The sequence below is a fragment of the Manis javanica genome, chromosome 1, assembly GCF_040802235.1.
Source record: "Manis javanica isolate MJ-LG chromosome 1, MJ_LKY, whole genome shotgun sequence".
Lineage (NCBI taxonomy): Eukaryota > Metazoa > Chordata > Mammalia > Pholidota > Manidae > Manis > Manis javanica.
Genome location: NC_133156.1, coordinates 170,434,677 through 170,456,831, shown reverse-complemented (window position 1 = coordinate 170,456,831; position 22,155 = coordinate 170,434,677). Strand labels below are relative to the sequence as shown.

Here is a 22,155-nt window from a genome sequence, read left to right as displayed (position 1 = left end):
GAAAGAACTCCCAGGGCCCCGCTTGGCGTAAGGTCACCTTCCCAGCTCCCAGAGTGCCCCTTACGCCTGCTGGGCTGCCTGACCCCTAGTGGCTTTGCCGCTTGCCCTGTGGAGCCTGCACCCACTGCACAGTGGTCCTGGCCCAGCAGGCAGGACTCTGGATTCCTCCCCAGCCACCAACCACCAGCAAGTCACTGTTGGAGGGTTTGACACACGAATTTCGTGGTTCTTTCTGGCTCTGTTTCCATGATTCAGGATAAGGAAATGATTTTCCTCTGAGTATTTTTAGGCCATGAGACTCAGTACAACATTCAAATTCTGGTTTTGCCATTCTGAGCTCTAATCTCAGTTTCCTCATGTGTGAAATGGGAATAACAATACTGAACTCGTAGGCTTTAGGAGAGGATTAAGTGAAAACGAGTCTAATGTTGTTGTGTTCATTATCTGGGATAAAGGTTACCCTCTGGCAGCAGCAAGACCAAAACCACACGGCACTGGGCCTCCTGGGCCTGCATGGTAGGCTCCACTGGCACTCCGGCCTGAGCTGGAGAGGCCCCACTTTCAAGCACCCTCTCTGCCTCCCTAGGCTCCTGCCTTCCCACAGAGCCGGGCATCCCTGGGGTCCAGAAACCCAGGAATGGGCCTGAGACCCCAGGGCCTGCCCCATTCTCATCCTCCTGGGTGTGGATACCCCCAGGTTGAGGGCCAGTGGGCTGTTTGCTTGCCTGAAGCTGAGGTGTCTGGGTGGCGTCCATGTACATTGGTTTTCCTGAGACCTCATGGCACAGGGTGGAACTGGGAGCGGAAGGGAAAGGAGGGCTCACCAGTCAGCCACCACCACCACATTCTGTTCCGGAACTCAGAAGTCTAGGAAGTCTAAATCTGAACCTAGCCTTTTGGTATCAAAAAACCCAGCCTTTGGGGAAGGTGTATTTGTCAGGGTAGGAGGGTAGAATATGCTCACCAGTTTGTTAGTTTGAGCTATAACTTCTAAATATGTCAGCACACAGCTTTCATCTGGCCCCATGGATCTTAGGGGTGAGGCTGCCTGTGCGGCCCTCCTTCCCGATGGGCAACGATCACTCACCTCTGAGATCCTCTCTGTAGCTGTCTTTAGGAAAACACTGCCCTAGATCTTTCTCATTCAGAACCTTTGCTTCCTTATTAATACATTAGTTCTAGACTACAGCCCTGCTCAGGGTAAATAGTGCAGATGGCAGCCTGGATGCACAGTGAGTATTTGTGGAATGAGGGGTGAGCTCACTGCAGATTCATTAGCTTTCTGTGGACCTGTGCTGATTTTCCCAAACTGCTGTGTCAGTTCGGCTCCCCGTGCATGTATGTAAATGTATTCAGACCCTAAAAAAAATCAGGCAGCCAGCCTTGAGCAAGCCCCATAAACCCAGCCCTCATTTTTGCTACCTTGGAGGGTAGATTTGCTTGGGAATTCGTATCTGCAGAAAATCTTGGTGTTTGCTGCTGTCAGGCAAATTTTTTGCATTCATTTATTCTTTCAGAGGTTTGGCCCTGTAAAGTGGAGGACCAGCCTGAGGGAAAATTGTGAAAGAATTTGTCTTTGGTGGTAGGAATTAAACAGCTTCTCTAGGCCTTGCCCTCAAACTTCAGCCCAGTTTACTATTGAAAATTCTGTCTCAAGAAGTAGAGAGCCATGGGATAACAGAGACTAAACGTTTTTGAAATGTAGTCACTTTTCTTCTTCTCTCAGAGAATAATCTTTTGGAAAAAACTTGGAGGGAGATACTTAGAACCACACCGTTTTATAAGTTGAATTCCAAGCCTCCAGTCATGATGCATTTTTTTCTGAACAATAGACAACTAATGCTGGTGGCAAGCTGTGAAATACCGGGGTGTAGAATGAGGAAGAGAAGGGGAGGGCAGGGTTGGCTGAGAGCCTCCCTGAGCACTGACTGGCTGTGCTCGCAGCCACTGTGTACGTGTGAAGCAGGGGCCTCCGTGAGGAACAGCACCCCCTGAGCAGACCTCTCGGGGCTTGCACCAAACTGCAGGATTATCTTCCTTCTCCATTTCCTGGATTGCAGATTGTTAGCACCTGGAACCAAGACGTCTCTGGAGGGCAGACCTTCCAGACTCACCCTCATTCATTACAGCAAACACCCCTCTGTCCAGTGTTCTAGTAACAGTGACAAGAAAAAACGATGATAATGGCTAGTGGCTCTTGAGTCCTTACAAGGAACCAGCCCATCATGTGCATCTCCTCATCTCCTCTGCACAGCCGCCTGTAATAGGCACTGTTGCCGCCCCCATTTTACAGGTCAGGAGGCTGACATTTAAACTGAAGAAGAGCTGTTGATTCTGATTCTTCATTTAAAGAAGCCTCACATGGGAAGTTCAGGTGAGGGCCTGGCCATTTGTTAACACGTGTTTGAAAGATGTTTCAGTGGTCATTTAACAAATGTATGTTGAATATTGTGCTGTGAATATAGATACAGAGGACAGGGACCTATACAGAAGTTAAAAATACCAATTATTTATCTTGCCTTCAGGAAGCCCAGGATAACCTCAGTCCTTTCTGGATAGCACAGGTTCATCCAAGTGGCAAAACCCCAAAACATCATCCTCAACTCCAGGATGTAGAAGTCATTCTGCCGGGATTTGGGAGCTTTATTACAATTAGCATTTGCTCACCCTCAGCCATCATGTCTGCTTGTGACAGGCCCTGCAAGGTCTTCTGAGATTCTTCCTGTCAGGGATGTTTCTGCCATTTCTAATTAGTATCTGTGTGGTTTGTAGTTAATGTGTAGTTGTTAAACATACACTCAAAGCATTATTACGGTTTTCAACTGCTTGCTGGGGTGTATGTATGTATATGTATTCCAAAGCAAAGGGATAAAACTTATAATAATATTAGTAGAATTATTTAAGCCTCTAAAGCCCACCATAAAAGTTAACTATAATACTAGAAGGCCCACAGTCCAGACCTCTGGACCCCCACTCTGGTGGCCACTCTCTATGCAGGCACTGAAGGAAAGGGCATTTTCCGTGGATCTGTGATCATGAAGCACATGAGCTCAGGCCCACAGAGCCAACTTGCTGAAGAGTCTGCCATTGACTTGCTTGGTGGCATGGGTGAGGATCGTGTGAAACGGGGGCCATAGACAATTCCACCAGTACCCATGTGTCTTGACAGGTCGTAAGGACAGGAAGGTGGGCTTTAGCTGTAACCAAAAGCTGGGCTGAGTAGGAGATGATGTCAAAGCTGAAAAGAACATGCTGTGGACTAGGGCTTCCTCTCCTGAGAAACTCTCTCACTTCCCTGGAGCCTCTGGCAAGCAAAGTGGAGGAAGGGAGAAAGCAGTCTGCAAGGTTCCAAGACTGTGGTTTGGAAGCATTTGTGTGCCTCAAATCCTTAGTGAAGTATGGGTGGTTCCAGGCACTTTCATTAAGGACTTGTTAAAGGCCCGGGTTCGACGTTTCCCTGAAAGAGTTTTCACCCCAACACATTGCCAAAAGGGGAAGAGAACAAACTGTAGAAAGAGCCATGATATGCATGTGGGATACCTGTTAACCATGGGTCTCCTGGGAACTCCGAAAGCAGTTAGAGAGGAAGCGTATATGAGTTGTGATCTATGGAGATGGTGCTTAACGCTTAGCTGGAGTGTGTGTGTGCATATAGGGAGAGGAACGGCAAATGACAAGCATACATCGGATTCAGTTCCAGACCACCACAATAAAGTGAGTATCACAAGAAAGCAAAATCAAATGACTTTTCTGGTTTCCCAGTGCATGTAAAAGTTATTATTACCCTATACTATATAGTCTCTTTGGTGTGGGATAGCAGTATGTCTAGAAACATAAACAATGTACATACCTTAATTTAAAAACACTTCGTTGCTAAAAAAAAATTGGTAACCACCATCTGAGCCTTCAGCAAGTCATAATCTTTGCTGGCAGAGGGTCCTGTCTCCATGCTGATGGCTGCTGACTGATAGGGTGGTGGCTGCTGAAGGCTGGGGTGGCTGTGGCAATTTCTTACAATATGGCAACAATGAAGTTTGCCACATAGATTGACTCTTCTTTTCACAAACAGTTTCTCTTGTAGCATGTGATGCTGTTTGATAGCATTTTACCCACAGTAGAACTTGTCTCAAAATTCTCTCAAACCCTGCCACTGCCTCATCTACAAGTTTATGTAATATTCTTAATCTTTTGTTGTCATTTTAACAATCTGACAGCATCTTCACCAGGAGTAAAATCTACCTCAAGAAACCACTGTCTTTGCTCATCCATAAGAATCAACTCCTCACTCATTCAAGTTTTATCATGAGATGGCTGCAATTCAGCCCCATCTTCAGGCTCCACTTCTAATTCTAATTCCCTTTTCTCCTTCCACCACTTCTGCAGTTACTTCTTCCACTGAAGTCTTAAAACCCTCAAAGTCATCCATGAGGATGGATTGGAGTCATCTTTTCCAAACTGTCATTAATATTGAGATTTTGACCTCTTCCCATGAATCATGAATGTTCTTAGTGGCATCTAAACTAGTGAGTCCTTTACAGAAAGCTTTCAATTGACTTCGGCCAGATCCACTGGAGGAATCACTGTCTACAGCAGCTAGAGCCTTATTGTAAGTCCAGGATACAGAAATCCCGGGGCAAAATACCTCTAAAAACCGAAATCAGTCAAAGGGAGAAATAAAGTGTAAAATCCGTTTATTGCTTTTACAAACTGCAGTCCCATGGCCTTCTCTCTCTCCTGCTCCAGCAGAAGCAAAACCGGCCCTTACCCTCACCTCTCCGGTACAGATAAGCCCTCTGTTGCCCAGGCAATTATCCATTAATATGGAGATGAACTTCTTTCCACCCCTGAGAAATTATGCAAATGCACTAAAGCCATACTTCTTTCCACCTCTGGACACCTATTGATATGCAGATGTACTAAAGCCAGGCAAGATATTTTGGAAATACTACAATTTTACCCACACTTAGGAAACGTATTTCTTAAATAATAAGACTTGAAAATGAGAATGACTCCTTGATCCTTAGGCTGCAGAATGGATATAGGATTAGCAGGCATGAAAACAACATGAGTATCTGTTGTGTATCTGTCAGATCTCAGAGGTGAATGGGTACATTGTCGATGAGCAGTAACATTTTGTTATTTTTCTGGTCACTACCCTTTTTTCCTGAGAAGTAGTTCTCAACAGTGGGCTTAAAATGTTCAGAAAACCATGTTATAAATAGATGTGCTGTCATCTAGGCATAGAGTAGATTTAGGCTTAGTGTAGTTCTTAAGGACCCCAGGATTTCAGAATCGTAAATGAGCATCAGCTTCAACTTAGTCACCAAGTGCATTAGTCCCTAACAAGAGGGCCTATGCTTGATGCTTTGAAGCCAGGCGTTGACTCTTCTCTAGCTCTGAAAGTCCTGGGCATCTTCTTCCAGTGGGAGGCTGTTTGGTCTACATTGAAAATCTATTGTTTAGTTTGTTTACAATCATTAATGATCTTAGCTAGATCTTCTGGAAAGCTAGCTGCAACTTCTGCATCAGCTCTTGGTGCTTTATCTTGTACTTTGATGATATGGAGACGGTGTATTTCCTTAAGCCTCATGAACCAACCTCTTATAACTTCCAACTTTTCTTCTGCAGCTCCCTTGCCTCTCTCAGTCTTCACAAAATTGATGGAAATTAGGGCTTTTCTCTGGATGAGGCTTTGGCCTAAGGGAATGTTGTGGCCGGTTTGATCTTCTATCCAGACCACTAAAACTTTCTCTGTATCAGCAATAAGGCTGTTTTGCTTTCCTATCATCCATGTGTTCAGTGGAGTAGCACTTTTAGTTTCCTTCTAGAACTTTAACTTTGCATTCACAACTTGGCTAACTGGCTCAGGAGGCCTAGCTTTTGGACTGTCTCTGCTTTCAACAAGCCTTCTTCACTAAACTTAATCATTTTTAGCTTTTGACTGAAAATAAGAAATGTGTGACTCTTCCTTTCACTTAAACACCTAGAAGCTATTGTAGGGTTATTACTTGGCCTAATTTCAACATTGTTGTGTTTCAGGGACTGGGGTGGCATGAGGAGAGGCAGAGATGGGGGAACAACAAGTGGGTAGAGCATTCAGAATTCATACATTTATGGATTAAGTTCACTGTCTCATCCATATGAGGTTTGGTGCCCCCAAATAGTAACATCAAAAACCACTGCTCACAGATTACCTTAACAAATGTAATAATATTGAAAAAGTTTGAAATACAGCAACAGTCACCAAAAACAGACACAAACTGAGCAAAGGCTGTTGCCAAAATGGCACTGACTTGCTGAACACAAGGTTACCACAAACCTTCAGTTTGTAAAAATCATACTATCTGCACAGCACAGTGAAGCGGAGCGCACTGATACGAGGTATGCCTGTATTAGGAAACTGGATCAGTGCTGAGTTTTAATGCGTATGTGTGGGGTTGAGATGCCTGTGACTGATGTGGAGGAGGCAGTTGGAAATGGGGGGCGAGGGGGTCAGGAGAGAGGTTGGGGTCGGCCACCAAGGTGAGAGTGGTCATATTCTGTGGGTACCAAACAGCCTGCGGAGGATGACATCACACGGACAGGACTGAGAACGCCAGTGCTTCGGGCAGGCCAGCACATTAAGGAGTGAATGGGATGGGGTGAGCAGAAAAGCAGCTGAAGGGGGTGTCCCAGAAACTGAGGGGCTTCTTAGGGAAGTGACCAGAAAATGACTGTGCATTTGGTAGTTCAGAGGTCAACAGTAACCTTAACCAAGAACAGTGTCAATGACGGAAGCCAGAGTGCAGTGGCCCAGACATCAGAAGGAATGGAATGGAAGCGCCAGCAGTGGGTGTTCTGGGTTTTGTAAAAACACTAAGGAAGAGATGGCAGCAGCACGGGTGCCCACCCAACTGTGGGGCTCTGGCCAGCTGCACTGATTCTCCTTCTTTGGGTGGGGGGTGGGGAAGTAAATGGAAATTGAGGAGGAAGAAATGAATGATCCATTGAAACCAAGACTGACTTTAATTCAGTGTGCGCTTGAGCAGCTGAGTGAGTTTGCCGGTCCTCAAGGTAAGTAGTGTGAGGCATTCAAGAATGCAACCCGAGGTCGAGGTAGAGGAAAGGGAGAATGTAGCTGGTGAACTTACACAAAAGTGTTCTGATGACCCACACTTACCTGGTCTGACTCTCTGCATCCCGGGTTTTGGGATGTGGAGATGGCACTGTCACTCAATTCAGTGATTGCCTTTGACAGTCCATGGATAGGAACTGAGGCTCAGGAAAGAAGCAGCAGAGATGTGGAACCTTGGGGCCACGAGACACAGGCCCTGAACAAGGCTGGCCTCTCCCAGTCTCTCTCCCCAAACAGCTGCTTGTGAAACTTGCATTGTTACCAGGCTCCCAGGCTCATGCACAGGCTATGCCTAGGATCGGTGTGCTACCAGGTCACTTGGGATATGACGTGAGATTTGAGAAAAGTTTTTAAGCCTTCTGTGCTCTGAAATGTATGCCTCTCCCCAACTCAACTAGCCTAGCCTGGATGCCTGAAATTCCATAAAGACCAAATCTTTTGATTTGGATGGAGAGGTTGTTAAATGCTTTGCAGCCCCTCTCCCAACTCAGAAATAAGGCAGTGATAATGCTAATGCCACTGGGAATGTTAAAAGAATACTGGTTGTGATGGTGAACCTGCCCAATAGCATCAGCAGGAACCACAGTGCAGGCATTTCCTATCTAACCTCCCGATCATGAACTTAGGAGGCCCTGCAAGGGCTGCTCTCAGGTTTCTAATTCTCCATATTTGCCAGAAACTTCAGCCTTTGTTCATACAATCATTCCTCTGTAATAAAGAGTATTCTGGGCAAGGAGTTAGGCTGGGACAAGACCATGTTACCTGGTCGACAGTAGCACCAAAAAAGGCTTAATGGGTAGGTAGGTGGATGCTTGCTCTAGGGGATAAGAAGAATGTGAGAGGGACAGGACCGTAGATCCATGGAGGTAATCTCCAAAGGAGAAGCCCAAACAGTGAGTAGAAACTGCAGAAAGTTATTGGGGGGAGGGGTTGTTAGCATCTGGGAAAAACTAGCATCACCTGGGGAGCTTTAAAAAGGGGTTGGGGGTGGTGGTCAAGCCCTACCCTTGAACAGTTAGATTCTAGTGGGGGAAGGGCAAAAGCCAGTGTTTCTAAAGCTCCTCCAGGCATCTCTGATGCCCAGTGAGGTTTGAGCTCCAGCATAATGGTTATGTCCACGGCCCTTCCCCTCTGGTCAAAATGGCACCCAAACGTCCCCCTTTGGGGCACCCATCTGTGTTCAGTCCAGGCAGGGTAAGAGCGAGAGGAGCATGTCAAATGCCTGCAGAGGGACCTTTCCTCAGCTGGTGGTCACAGCACTACTGGCCCAGTGCCATCTGCCCAGGGACCAGTGAGGATCCCAAGGAGCTGAGATCACCCTTTTTCAGGCCCTAATGGGGGATGGTGGGGAGAATTGTCAGGGGCAGGACATCATTCAAGGGACAACAGTACTTAGAAGTTTAGAAATAAGAGATTAGAGATTTGAATATAGATTTTACTGATTGGTTTTATCTGTCTTTAAAATCTCTAAGTAAAAAGTGATTTGCATTGCATGTATTTTTTTTCACATTTTAAAAGTAATACATGTTTAGCCAAAAGAAGAAAATAAAAAATACCCCCGATGTTGTCATCCAGAGACAAGTTCAGTTCACCTCTTAGTGTCTGTCCTTCCAGATGGCTTTTTATCACATACATAAAGATACTTAGTTTTAAAAAGTGGGACACTATACATGTTTTGTATCCTGCTTTTTCACTTAACAGTACGTAGTATACAACACCTTTCCATGTCCGTAAATATCCACCTACCTCTTAAATTCAGATATCGTAGCATAACGTACATAATATCTTAGGGCTATTATAGACAATTCTTCAGTGAGCATTCCTACAGCTATGTTTTGCTCATATGCTTAATTATTTCCTTAGGATACATTCCTACAGGTGGTATTTTGGAAGACTTGATGCATACTTCCAAATTTCACAAGAAAGTTTTACTAATTTACTCTCCCACCAACAGGGTAGGAAACAGTCCCCATGGTAATTAAAGAGCATAGCCTTTGCCTATTTGATGAACTGAAAGTATTTAACTGGTTACTGAGACCACAGCTTCCTTATCTCAAGTTCTGCAAACAAATGGATGTGGAGCCCCGAGATTTTCCTTGATTGCTTGGGTAAGTGCCTGGCCCTAAGGGATCTTTGCTTTCTAACCTAGTAGGTCATTGCCCGTGGGATTTCTAAGGCCTTGACCTGTTGTGGTTCCAGAGCCCTTCATTCTCCTTAGTCACTGGTCTAACCTGCTTCCGGTGTGTGCTTGGGAACCACCAGGGGGCAGTATGGAGCTATGACCACACTCAAGGTCTTCTGGTTTCTCCAACGGAATCTCGAATGATACAATTACTCCTTTGTTGTGTTATATGACTTCTGCTGACTGGCATTCATAACATTGCTTTGCTTAGAGCAATGTTTCACCCCCTTCCGATTATTTTTCTATTTTCCCCTGTAGGTTATGTGTTTATTGCAAAAAGTAATCTGACCATACTAGCTCTTCTGCAAATGGGGGCCCAGGTGCCTGGTTTGTTCCAGTCCTACTAGCTCTGCCAGTGGCCCGAGTGCCCTTATCTGAGAAACGCCAGGATGGGCCGAAAGAGTGGGTAGTTGTTCATCTGCCAACACTACTATAATAAGAGGGTTCAGAGTATGGTCTTTGGGAAGAGACAGGACTTAGACAAGTTACTCAACCTCTCAGAACCTTAGTCTCTCCATTTTTTAAATGGGGATAATATAGCAGCAATTTATAAGGCTGTGGGGGTTAATTGAAATAACATGTGGAAATAGCTTGGCATAGTGCCTAGCTCAGGGTAACTGAGTAGTCAATAAATGTTAAAGAAAGCTGTTTACTCTTCTATGCAGAAGTTAGCTGTCCTTGGGCTTTTGCACCTATTTATCTGCTTACCTGAAATGATACAAATATAAGGCAGAATATGAATTTGTGAAATGGTATATCTCATAGCAACACTGAGTAACACAATCCCAGTGTCATGGTCCCCACTGGAGAAGAGCTGAGATATATCAGGTTACTTTTTGTAATCAATATATAAACTATAGGGGAAAATATAAAAATGGTTGGAAGCCGATATGACACCAGCACATCTTTGATTTGATGGATCTTACTGTATTAGGTAAGTGGGGTCATTATTGGCTAGTAAATTGCCCTTTGGCTGTGGGCAGACCCATTCACTCTATCCATTGCCTGCCCTACCCCGAACAGATTAGGGTCTCTGGGGACAACCCCAGGAGCATGGCCCGCTGACTGCCTTTGGCCTTTGGATGCTTTCCCACCTTGAGCTGGCTGAGAAGCAGCCCTCAGGGGAAGAAGCACTTGCATCTCTGTTGAAACACCCTGAAGTGGTCATCAAGCTCCTTTCACGGGTGATGGGCTGTGCCAAGGGCTGTGGGGACCCAAGGAACAAGTAAGCTGTGGTTCCTCTGCCCAACTAGCTCAGAAGGTGACAGAGGAACTGCCTTTCTGGCTGTGAGCAGAGAAGTCAGCAGGGCAGCAGGGTGTGTGAATGACTCGGAGGAGGGGCTGAGCCAGGGCAGGGAGAGGTTAAGAAGCCAGTGGGTGGAAGAAATAGGAAAAATACTGTGGCAGCTTGAGAGTACAGGATGGTGGGTCTGGGTGAGTAGCATTTGGGAGGAAAATAGTGATGAGTCTTGGGACATGTTGGCTTCTGGGTTTGGGTGCAGAACCTCTTCCAGTTCCTAGGGATACCCTCACCCATAATTTTCCCCATAGCCTCTGGATGGTCATAAATACATGATTCTATACCAGTGCTGCTTAAATGTCACTATTTGCCTAATATTTTCCATATAGCACCTGTAACATTTTTCTTTGGGATGAATCACTTTAAAAATGAGTTTAATGGAAAGCAATAGTGTCCAAGAAATCTGTTTTCCTTTTACACATACATATATAAAATTCATATACATCTTAATGCTTATTAAAACAAATAGTGTACTAGAAAAATAGGAGTGTTATTTCAAAGAACTGAGATGGGAACTAAGGATGAGGTGCAGCACCCTTTTGTGAAATGAGGAAGAGCAGGCCTGTGGGTTTGGGTGGGGAGAAGGCATACGAAGTCTTTATATACAGATCCCAGCAGTAAATGTTAATTTCTCAGCCCTTCCCCTATCCTATCCTAATTTCCTGTGCCCTCACTTTAGTATGAATACAGAATCATTTTGTGGCTCCCTATGCGTGACTAACCCAGTTGTGAACACGCATGTGCACATGCACTGGGGTAGGATTCAGGAACCCTTGCCCTGCATAGTGTGGTCTTATTCCAGCATCCTCTCTCGCCTATGGAGTCAGCGATCTCTCTCAAAACTGCCCACCTATTGAAGGGCTTCTCAGACATTTCCCATTTCCTGGTACCCAGGAGTTGTTGACTTTGGCCAGCCATGGGGCCCACGGGAGTGCTGGAGAAGGGTCTGGAGAGAGGCCCCTGAAGCTCCATGTGCTGGGAGGCAGCTTGGGGCCGCTTGGCTGTTCTTTTGTGTTATGTATTTTACTGGCCCACGATAAGCACTTCCTGTTCCCCATTGATTGTACACAGATCCTGCTTCCTCTCCCTCAATACCTGGGATGCTTTCCAGCTTCTCCTCCCACAGGGGAAAATCCATAAACTCCAGCATTCCCAGGTCTGCCTTTTGGTCAGTGGGCTCTCTGCATTACTGTTTTTGCTGTCTAGCCACATTCTACTGTTGCTCTTTCCTGTCACTCTAGAAACTTAGTTCCTCAAACTTCTCCTCACCAGGCAGGAGAGAAACGCTCCAAGGCCAGGTCTCAGCCCTCCTTCTCACCAGTCAGAATATCTATATCTACCTTAAAGCTTAAATAGAACAAAGAGAATGCACCTCCGAGATCAATTTTAACCAGCTGTTATTGTCTGCCTGGTCCTAATTGAGGACTCCTGAGGTCTTACCCAACAGTAATAGGGAAAAAAGCCAAGATCTATTGACAACATCTGTTGTGGGCACCTGAGGGGTGTGGCAGCACTTGTGCCCTGTATTTGCTATCCCAAAATTCTAAGATGAGACTGAAGCTTCTAGAAGACAAAAAGCATGCTCTCATGCCCTTTGAGTCACACCATAAAAGCCCAAAGCCCTGTATTCTAGTGCTGACTGGAAATTCAGCTAGTTCCTGACTATGGGTAAAGCTGGGAGCTTCCAGCAGGCTCAGTTTCCCTGTTTTTAAAATAAAGATAATATCCATGATCTATATCTAGAGGTAAGATTAAATGAGATTAATATAAAGTGCTTTAAAATCCAGAGTGTATCTTGCCTACATGACCCAGCTCAGATGACACCTCCTCTAAGAAGTCTTCCAGTTTTCCCATGAGAATCTTGCTCACTGTGCACCCTCTCTTCTCTGCACCTGTCATTTGGTGACTTACATTCTAGTTATTAATGCACTTAAAAAAAAATCTCCTGTGATGTATCATGCACATAAACAGCCACCTTATATAGGAGGGGCCCAACTAAACATTCATGGGGTGCTCTGTACAGAACTTCCATTGTGTTTTGATTGGTTCTATAAGTAAGCAGTTCTGTAAAGATGGGAAGCCACCTGCTGGCTTTTAATAGCTTGGTTTTATGTTTTAGAAAGATATTTCTGGGAGCAAGTGAAAGGTGGACTGGAAGGGGTAGGGAGGGAGGCAGAAGCAGTGGACACTCTGGAGAGGACTTGGGACCCCTTACTCTGTATCTACCACCCTGTTCTTTGATAGGGACGACAGACATTCTGTAAATCTGCAGCAAAGCAACCTGCCCACCACCTGCTTCAGACCAGCTTGCTACCTCCAAGTGCTTCCTGGATAGAGTCTGGAGCAGGACTGAGCTGAGTCAGGACACCAGAGGCAGATGGAGGCTGCTGCTATGGCCCAGCTACAAAATAGGGAGGGCCCAGATCCCTGGAATCTGGAAAGATGCCTAGAATCCTCAGAACGTGGTGGCCAGTGTACAAGGGCAGAGGCTGTTTGCTCTTTCAGTCGAGTCTGAGCCCACAGTGGGAGCCAGGCAGGGATCCGATCTTACCTGATGGGAGGGGAGTGCTGTCAGTATACATCAGACATGGCTATGACAAGGCCCAAGCCAGGGGGAGAGGCAGGGTTCAGCTCGGGGACAGGAAGGCCTGGCATCCTAAGCCACCTTCTGAGAAGAAGCTTCTCTGTGGCTTGTCCATGTTGGGCTGTGAGCACAGAAGCTGCTTGGGCCCAGTGAAACATCACAGCTAATGCCAGAGGCTACAGAGGACGCAAGACGCCTCGGCTTTGGAAATGAGGACCCAAAAGCAGTTTGTTTAACACTGACTTTTTTTGAAAACCCAGGTCTCTGCCCCAGATCTCCTCTTAGCACAGAGTGGCCATGCTCAGCGCTCTGGGGGCAGAATTTCCCTGCTCCTTCTGAAAGGAGCACGCAGCTGCCAGGAAGACTGCCTAGGCAAGTATCCGGCTCTGCCTCAGACCACGGGCCCCCTTCAGCCGAGCACCACAGGTGTTGACCTTCCAGCCATCTGTGAATGGAGCTGACAGTCCCAGCCAGTCAGGGCCAACCTGAGACGCCCTCAGCTCTTGCCCTCTGCCGGAGCCAGCTGCCACCCAGCCAGTGGTTAGCGTCTCCTCCCAATGCTGCCATCAGGGATGTACCAGGGGAGCTTACAGTCAGCCATGGTGGGAATACTGACACTGTGAATGCTAGCAGATGTTACAGAGCAGAGCTGGTGTTTGTGTTTTTATTTTTGTTGTGAGCCAGTGGTTAACCATTTACCAAGAACCACTGAACAGGACCTCTGTCCCCACAAAGTACCCAGAGATGAGTGAGTGGCCAAACTCTATGTTAATTAGCCCTTCCCTGTCCTTCGGTAAAGTTGAGGTAATAGGCTTACTGAACAAAAATAACTTTTAATGTTAGTGATGCAACATACTTCCTAAGAGCTCACTGTGGGCCCAGCAACTCTGCCTGGTCCTTTCCCAAGTGACTGCCACACTAAATAAAAACACTCTGCCAGGCAGTAGGCTCTGTTATTCCCATGTTACAGGTGAGGAACAGATTCTGAGAGGTAATATCCTCAGGGTCATGGATTGTAAGTGGGGATCACCTAGCACTCCGGGTTCTCTATTTATTGAGCACCTCAGCTCAGTCTCCCCTCCCAGGAAACCCACTGTGCTTTAGACAAACAGCTGCATTTGATTAATTTTTTCCAGTCAGGTGCAGGTCCCTGCCAGTGAAGTAAAATGTCCTGTCCCCATTTTAAAGATGAGGTGATGGAATCCAGAGAGGTTAGAAAGAGCCTGGAACCCTGTTCCCTCTCGCCTGCCCTGCTCCGTCCTTCCACCAGGAGAAACTGGCCTCTAGGGGGAGCCAGTTTTTAAAATCCAACCTTGGTCAAGTCTGGGACACAAGAATTGCCAGACTTCCTGAAAGGACGAGAATAGTTTAAGGCCATCCAGGAAAGAAGGGGAATTATTTGAGGAAAGGAGTGGGGAATAGGTGTTTATGGGAAAACTGAATCCTAACCAGCCCACTCTTAGTTTGGAGGTTATATTCAGTTGTAAAATATTTTTAGAGCCCCTCTGCTGTCAGCGCACAGGAAGGGCTCCAAAAATATTTGTTGAGTAAATGCTGTGACAGGTGCCTGAGAGAAAAAAGTCACTTCGTTTGTTTAAAACACTACAAAAACGTGGTTCTATATAACTCTTCCTAGGAAAGTTCTGTCTTGTTGTATTATATTGAAAGTGTAGCTTATTTTAGGACTTGCCTATCAGCAAAACCTCAAGAAGTAATTCAACCAACTACACTTAAGTAAAACAGAGTGATTGTATTTGCAGTTTGGTGCCATCCACAAAACAAAGCAGATGCAGACACTACTCACTTTCAGGAAAGAAGGTTGTCACTAAGAGTGTACACCTTGTTTTGCAAACTTTTGCTCCTTCAACTTTGTCGAACCCACATGTTTGGAAACCAGTTCTCCCAATACTTTCATTTTATCTTCTTCAGTGACTTTCAGAAACTCAGTATTTGTTCCACTCGGGAAAGTTTCTCTGTCTCCCTGTAAAGCGTTCATTGCTCCGTGTTGGTAGGCTTTCGAATGTAGGTCAACTTGTATGCATTCTGACAGAAAATCAAGGATCTTAAACAGGCCTCCAGGAACTGGCAGGGTTGGGGATCACAAACTCCAAGCTGCATCTACAAATTCTTGGAAATACTAAGCCAATTAATGTGAGAACTGATTGCTCAAGAGCTAAAGGGGCTCCCCTGTGTGCACTCCACATCTCTGAAGGATTCAGGAAGAGGCTGGACAGCTCAGTGTTACAGATGTGGAAACTGTGGCTTGCTTTATACTTAAACTCAGGGTGGGACAGGGTCCGGACAAATCATGAATGGGTGAGAAATTGCAGATTTAGACATGACTCTCGAGGAGTTTATAGTCAAAGGACAGACAGAACTTGGAATGGCTAACAACACAGCTGTGACGCCGAGGTGAGAGTGACTGACTTGTGGGCAGCTGGAGAGGGCTTGCAGGAAGGTAAGCGTGTGCCTGAATTTTGAGGAAGAGCCTAGAGTTTCTCACAAGCAAAGGATACACCCGGCTGGGGACTAGCCTGGCCCTATGGCGCAGAGTACAGAGAGAACTGTAGTGCAGCTGGTATTCGGGGGTTGGGGAGCCAGGAGGGTTGAAGCTGGAAGGATAGGTTGGCCCCGGATGGATGGTGAGTTTGGGGGTTTATCCCCTGACCCCAGCCACCACCCAACTCTTTTAAGTGAGGAGGGGAAATAGGTTGGTTTTTAGAACCTGAACTCTAGTAGAGTTTGGAAGTACTTGTACTAGTCCTGATGAGAAACAATCCCATGCAGATTGTGGCAGGATGGAGAGTAAAGAGAAACTGATCGTTTGTTCACTTTTTCATGTGTAATACACCTCTTCATGTTGAACATTGCATTTTGCACAATGTCCATGTCAGTGGTGGACAGCCATCTGTCTAGAGGGTTGAATTATCAGCCTGTTCTCCTAGATGGCTGCGTGCACCCTACAATCTCCTGAGAACTCTCTTTTTAAATTAAAGCCCTCTTTTTTTTGTTAAACGGGCTCTAGCTCTGGGGTCCCAGAGTCTGTTAACCACTGGGGACCAGAGTGGCAGGGAAGACTGGTCCCCTAAACTGGTAAGTTTCTGTTGCGGAAGTACAAAAACCATGCGACAGGAAAGCGAGAAAACAGGACCCTTTCTTTCTGTACCAGGCCTGTCCCTCCCACCAAAAAGGAGAAACAGAAGGAAGTGTGGGAGGAGGGGTGTTCTCACCTGGGAAACTTCCTGAGGTGACTGTGTCCCTGCCGCCAACTGTAGTGCGCCCCCTCAAGGAGCCCTGCTGTCCATTCTGTAATACGAAGCTCTGCTTCCTATCTTGCCTGAGCCCTGCTTAAAGGGTTTTCTGTGAGAACGTGTGAATGGGGAGAATGTGGGCGTTACCCAGAGTCCTGTCGAGTCTTGTCCACACCGAGTCTCGTCCACACCGAAGCAAGCTTGAAGCAGCTTGAAGCAAGCTTGGGACCGGCGTGTAGGGCTGGGGGAGGGGTGGCCTACCTTCTGGGAGGCCGAGGGTTAATCTCCGTAGCTCATTGGCCGTTCTGCCGCTGTACAGGGCATGCTGGGATTTCCTCCCAGCTGGTTTACATCACGAAGATTTGTATGTTGGGGAAATTCCAGGGCACAGCTGCAATTAATCTGCAGTGTCTTCAAGCTAAGCAGGAATTCTGTAGGACCGATTCCCCTATAGGAAAAGGGGTTCTGGCTCTCTGGTGAGAGCCCCCTTTAGAGGGACCCTTCCGTAAGCCTGAGTTGAGCGGAAGCAGCCCACCTGGCCCGGGAGGGCACCGAGGAGGGAGTCCAAGAAGCAAACAGGGACCCAGAACATTAAGAAAAGGAGGAGCAGCACCCTTTGCATATCATAAAGCATAACTACTGATGGCAACACTTGATAAAAGATGTCACACAACAAGAAAACTTTTGTTCACTCTAATTTAGGAAGTCGAAGTAAAAAGTCTTAAAACACACGTGATCAGCATTCTACCATATAGTGCAGAGGCGGACAAGCTGCTATGACCAGAAAGGTGCTTAAGAAAATCCATCGCTGTGTATTTAGCTGACAAGTGAGTCAAATAAGAGAAACCTCGTTACTATTGGGTAGCTCTTGAGAGAATTCAACCATGTGAAAATGATTTAAAAATAAGAACAGAATCATCCTTCCTCAACAAAGTAAAGAAAGGTTCTAAACCACAGCCTCAGTCCACTTGACTGTGAACCACAATAACAGTATTTCCCCAAGTGTGTCCCGTGGAACCCCAATCCCAGAAGAGAGTTTCTCAGATTCAGTAAGTCGCATATTAAGCAGCATGTGTATATCAAGGGTGGTAGGACTCACCGTTCGGGTCTGTTTTTTCTTTTTCTTTCTGCTTTCGAGTATCAGAAGAGAGTACTTTCCCACAGATGGCATCCCAGAAGCAGTGGCCATTGCTGTGGCTTGGCCATCAGTTGCATTGATGCCACACGGGTCCCCAGTTTTACATCCCAAAGAGCATCCCCAAGGAGGGAGGCAGCTGGACCACCCTCACCATGTGCTGCAGCCTGGCCACGGTCCACTGGTCAGGAGCTGGTTGTGGCCATCTGGATGGAGCCTACTAAGTGAAGAAATCAGCAGTTTTAGTTCACCCTCATGTCATTACCACACAGAGAACCTAGGCTCAATCCCACATCCCTTACCCCCCAGGGACATGCTCCCATCAATGAGTGATGGGAAGGGCAGGCCTCACATGGCAATTAGAGCTGAAAAGAGCTTTATTCCCCCAAACGCTGGGTAGGTCCCACCTAGGAATTCAGAACAACCTTCCAATTCCTGGTGCTGGGGTGCGGGAGGATCACAAGCGATGTTGCTGGCTCCTTCTGCTCCATGTCATGGTTCTGGGAAGCTCAGCCATCCCTTTTGCAAGTGCCTTTCCTCAGAACTGCAATCCAGAGGCACTCCGTCGCTGAGCAGCAGGGCTCCAGTGTTTATCACTTGTTCCAAAATCTTCAAAAGGCGGGAAAGTAGAAAGGGGAAGTGACGATCTTCCATTTGAAGATTGTCCTCCCAGAGAGAATCCCTCTCTATACACGTGTGCCCCGACAGCCCCCCAGGATCCACCTAAGCATGAAGGTCCTGAGCTAGATGTACACTATTCCCAGAACTGCCTCTCCCCACCTGACAGTCTGTAAGTACCAGACTTTGGGCTGGAGGGGTTGGGCGGGCAGCTAAAGATTTTCACATAGAACCCACCTCCCCAGCTTCCAGGTCTCAGTTAAAGTCAGTGAATGAGAGGGAACCCTAAAGGGAGAAGAGGCCAGTGTGGCCCCTCCTACTTCAGAAGTCCAGGCATCTTGGTAGGTGGGGAAAACACCAAGCACATGATAGACAAGCAAATAAAGTAGCCAAGCCCTTAACGTGTATGTGTGTGTGTGTGTGTGTGTATGTATGTTTGTACCATGATAATTGTCCCAGTGTGTGTGTGTTTGTACCATGATAATTATCCCAGTGTATGTGTGTGTGTGTGTATGTTTGTACCATGATAATTGCCCCAGTGCCAAGGCAGACAGGCCTTCATGCAATTCATAGTATATTGGCCAGCAGCTTCTCAGCCACTAGAGGGGAACAATTTTGCCTTTCTAGGAGATATTTGGCAAAGTCTGGAGACATTTTTGGCTTGTCTCCAGACAAACCTATTTGCCCACAAATGGGCCAGGAGAGTGGGGGCTCCTGTCATTTAGTAGGTAGAGACCAGGGATGCAGCTAAACTTCATGCATTATGCAGTACAGCCCTCCTAAAAAAGAATTTCTGGCTCAAAATGTCAGTAGTGCCAAGGTTGAGAAAACCTGGTCTGGAATCCTACAAGCCTGCTGCCTAACGACCCATAAAGAGAGCTGACAGTATTCTTTTAGACCCCAAATGCCAGTGCTGTCCCAAAGTAGGATTCGAATAGAATCCTTCAGGCCACACCCACGTGATCTAAGAACATCCCTGGTAAGCCAAAGAGAATGAGGGGTGTCTACCAGGTGTCCTTAGGACTCTAAATAAGGAGCCAGAGGCTAGTGGAGTTGGTGAATTTCAGGAAACCCCCTGCTGTGTTTCATGCTAGGCCCAGTGTGTTTGGGACGCTTGTCTTATAGGGAGTATATTTGTGGTTATAGCTCAGCTTTAAAAAGCAAACAGGAATGGTCGAGTTGTAGCTTTTAGAGAAATAAGTGTGATGTTTAGCACTGGAACAAAAGTTTTGGCTGCTTCAAGGGTCCCTACAGGAGACCAGTCATGTCTGTGTATTTATTCAGCTCCTGGGTGGCCAGCCGGGGTTGAGACAGAAAGAAAAACCCATCAGAGCAAAGAAAAGATTGCAGTGGGGGTAGGGTGCTCACAAAGAGGGTGCTATGTATGAAAAGCTTTGTGACTCAGGCTATAGTGGGAATTGTGGGATTTGAAGTCAAGAGACCTCAGCTTCCGCTCTCGTAAAGTTGAGCCAGTCATTCCCCCTGTATTTACCGGCACTAGCTCATCTGAAAATTTGGGAGTCACCTCTATTTATACGAGCAGGCATGCTGGCTTATGTGTGTGAAAATGCTTTGAAAACTGCCGGTGTAGCACAAATGTTGTTCGCTGAGGAAATGAGTTTTAACTAATAATACTCATATTTGTCCAGTGGTTTTAACTTGCAAAAGACATTGAAATCTTAGGTTAGTTTATCTAGAAAGTGTAGGCTCTGGGTAAGAGAAGAGATGGGTGGGAGTGGGAAGGGAGGAAGAAGATAAAATCAACTGAATACATGGGTAGGCGTGTGGGGTACCAGAGGGCCCAGAGCAGAAAGACTGTCCTTAGTCAGAGGGTCCCCAATGCCCGCTTCCTTTCCCACCTCCCAGCCTCCCACAGCCAGGCCTACTTGGCCCATCCCACCTGCTGTCTGTGCCACTCACTGGCCCTAGTTAGATGTGTCCTTGGGTTATTATTCTTGCCTGTGGACACCTTTATGAAAGCCCAGGTCCTACCCTGTCACACTGTTCTTGTGGTTGACCCACTGTCCAGCCTAATTTCCTGATTCTGTACACATAGCTCAAGGCCAAATCATGATTTTTCCCCCCAAAATCAATGGAATGACTAGGCAAGGGATGATTCAAAGACTTCTTTCTGCCTATGAAATTCTTCCTGACGCCACCACCCCCTATAAGAGATTCAATTTTCAAAGTAGTCTCAAGACTTCTGCAAAGAGGCTGCGTGGCTGGTCTGCTGCCCAGAAGCACCATATCAGTGTTGACACTAAGACAACATGTGTGCTTTTGTTCCTGGCAAAGACTAGTGGTTTGCTTATGAAAATAATAGCTGCCATTTATCAAATGTCTCCCACATGCAGCACTACGTTCCATATTGGATATTGTTCCTAATCCTCCAAACGACCTGTAAGGTTAGTTATAATAGCCTTGCTGTACAGGTGAAGAAAGAGACTCAGAGTCGTGAAGACGCTTGTCCAGGGTCACACAGCGTGGAGAACCTGAATCTGTAGATGCTTGCTTGGCTCCAGAACCCAGGCAGACTCACCCACTGCCCCCACTGCCTCCCCACTCACTCCCTTCCAGGCTCTTGCCAAAGCCTGTGTGGCTGTGCTGGGGATTTACTCTGCTTTGGATTCTCTGCGGTAATACCTGGGTGAGTTCAGGGTACTGGATAATCTTTTCAAGGTTGAGAAACTCTATAACCAAATAAAGATCAACCTCCTTGAGTGTGGATCAGTATTACCCAGGACCCTGCAAGTGCCAGGCAGAAGGCTTGTATCACACTCTTCACCGGATCCTTCTAGAGAGGCTGTTACTTCAGGACTGTTGCATGTGATGCTGTGTGAGATGGAAATGACCAGGGCAGCATCACCATCTGGGAGCCTTTGAACCCCTTGCTTTTCCCATGACTAGAGCAGGGAGAGCTGAACTGTCACCGATAGGCTCTTGGAGTTCTTTGGTTGGTTGTGGTGTTGTGTCTGTCCCCCCAAAATGACAGGGGGCTGCTGCTGCTGCTGGTAGTGATGGTGAATATATGCCCCGCCCTGCGGTAACCATTCAGACACTGACCCAGGAAAGAGCCCAGCTTTTGGTGCACGCGAGGCCTCGCCTCACCAGCTGCTCTGTGTGTTCTGTCTCCCATGCAGTACCTGCAGATGAAATGGCCGCTCCTCGACGTCCCTGCCAGTGCCACAGTCAAGGACACCAGGTCACCATCCCCAGCACACTTGGTAAGTGTGTTTCCCCTTAAATCACCGAAGGGACACTTTGGCCCGCCTTGGCCCATGTCACTGCCACCCTTCCACCTTCCAGACTCTGATGGGTCCAGTGGTGTAGCCTCAGCATGCAGCCAGCGAGGAAGCGCTGAGCGGCCCAGGGGTGTAGCAGTTAGGTTGTGACTGTGCACTAGCCACCCTTCCACCTCCCCACATGCACATACACCTGAGATGTTGTGTGATTGGCGGTGCTGCCCTCCCCGGCCAGTAACCCTGGTCCTTCCCCTGTGCCCCTGCCCCTGGGCAATGGTGTTCTCCTTTCTGGCCCATTGGTGCGTGTTCAGTATGCCCTGCTTTCCCCTGCAAGGCAGCAGTTGAAGAGGCTCTTCTGTACAGGATGTTATAGGAAAGAATTAATTAAAGTGTGCAAACAAAAACCCCGTGGGGCAGCTGAGGCTTTTCTGCAAGCCCTGTGGCAACATGGATCACAGAAGAAGGTCTGGATGGTTCTGGGAGGCAGGAGCAGTGGGGTCTCAGCAGGCCTCCTCAGGGCTTGCAATGGATTGAAATTAAAAGCAGGTAAGGGATGTTCCTGGGACCTTGCATCACCCTTACCTGGACTCTTCTTGGGCAGTTGGGGCAACCCTTGCCTTAAAACCCACATACTGCACAAGCTACTGCTGTTATCCACTGTTCAGTGAGTCTCAGAATCCTAGAGGGCGCAGCTGCATAACCTGCCCATTTTACAGTCACGGAGCCCTG

General features: G+C 47.0%; 1 protein-coding gene across 1 annotated transcript in view; it reads left to right on the top strand.

The window, feature by feature from the left end:
- TCF7L1 (transcription factor 7 like 1) overlaps positions 1–22,155 on the top strand; it is a 139,107-nt gene that overhangs the window by 100,086 nt on the left and 16,866 nt on the right. The window contains exon 4 of the mRNA XM_017674300.3: positions 21,325–21,408. Coding sequence (XP_017529789.2) covers positions 21,325–21,408 — 84 coding nt within the window. The remainder of the gene's footprint in view (positions 1–21,324; positions 21,409–22,155) is intronic.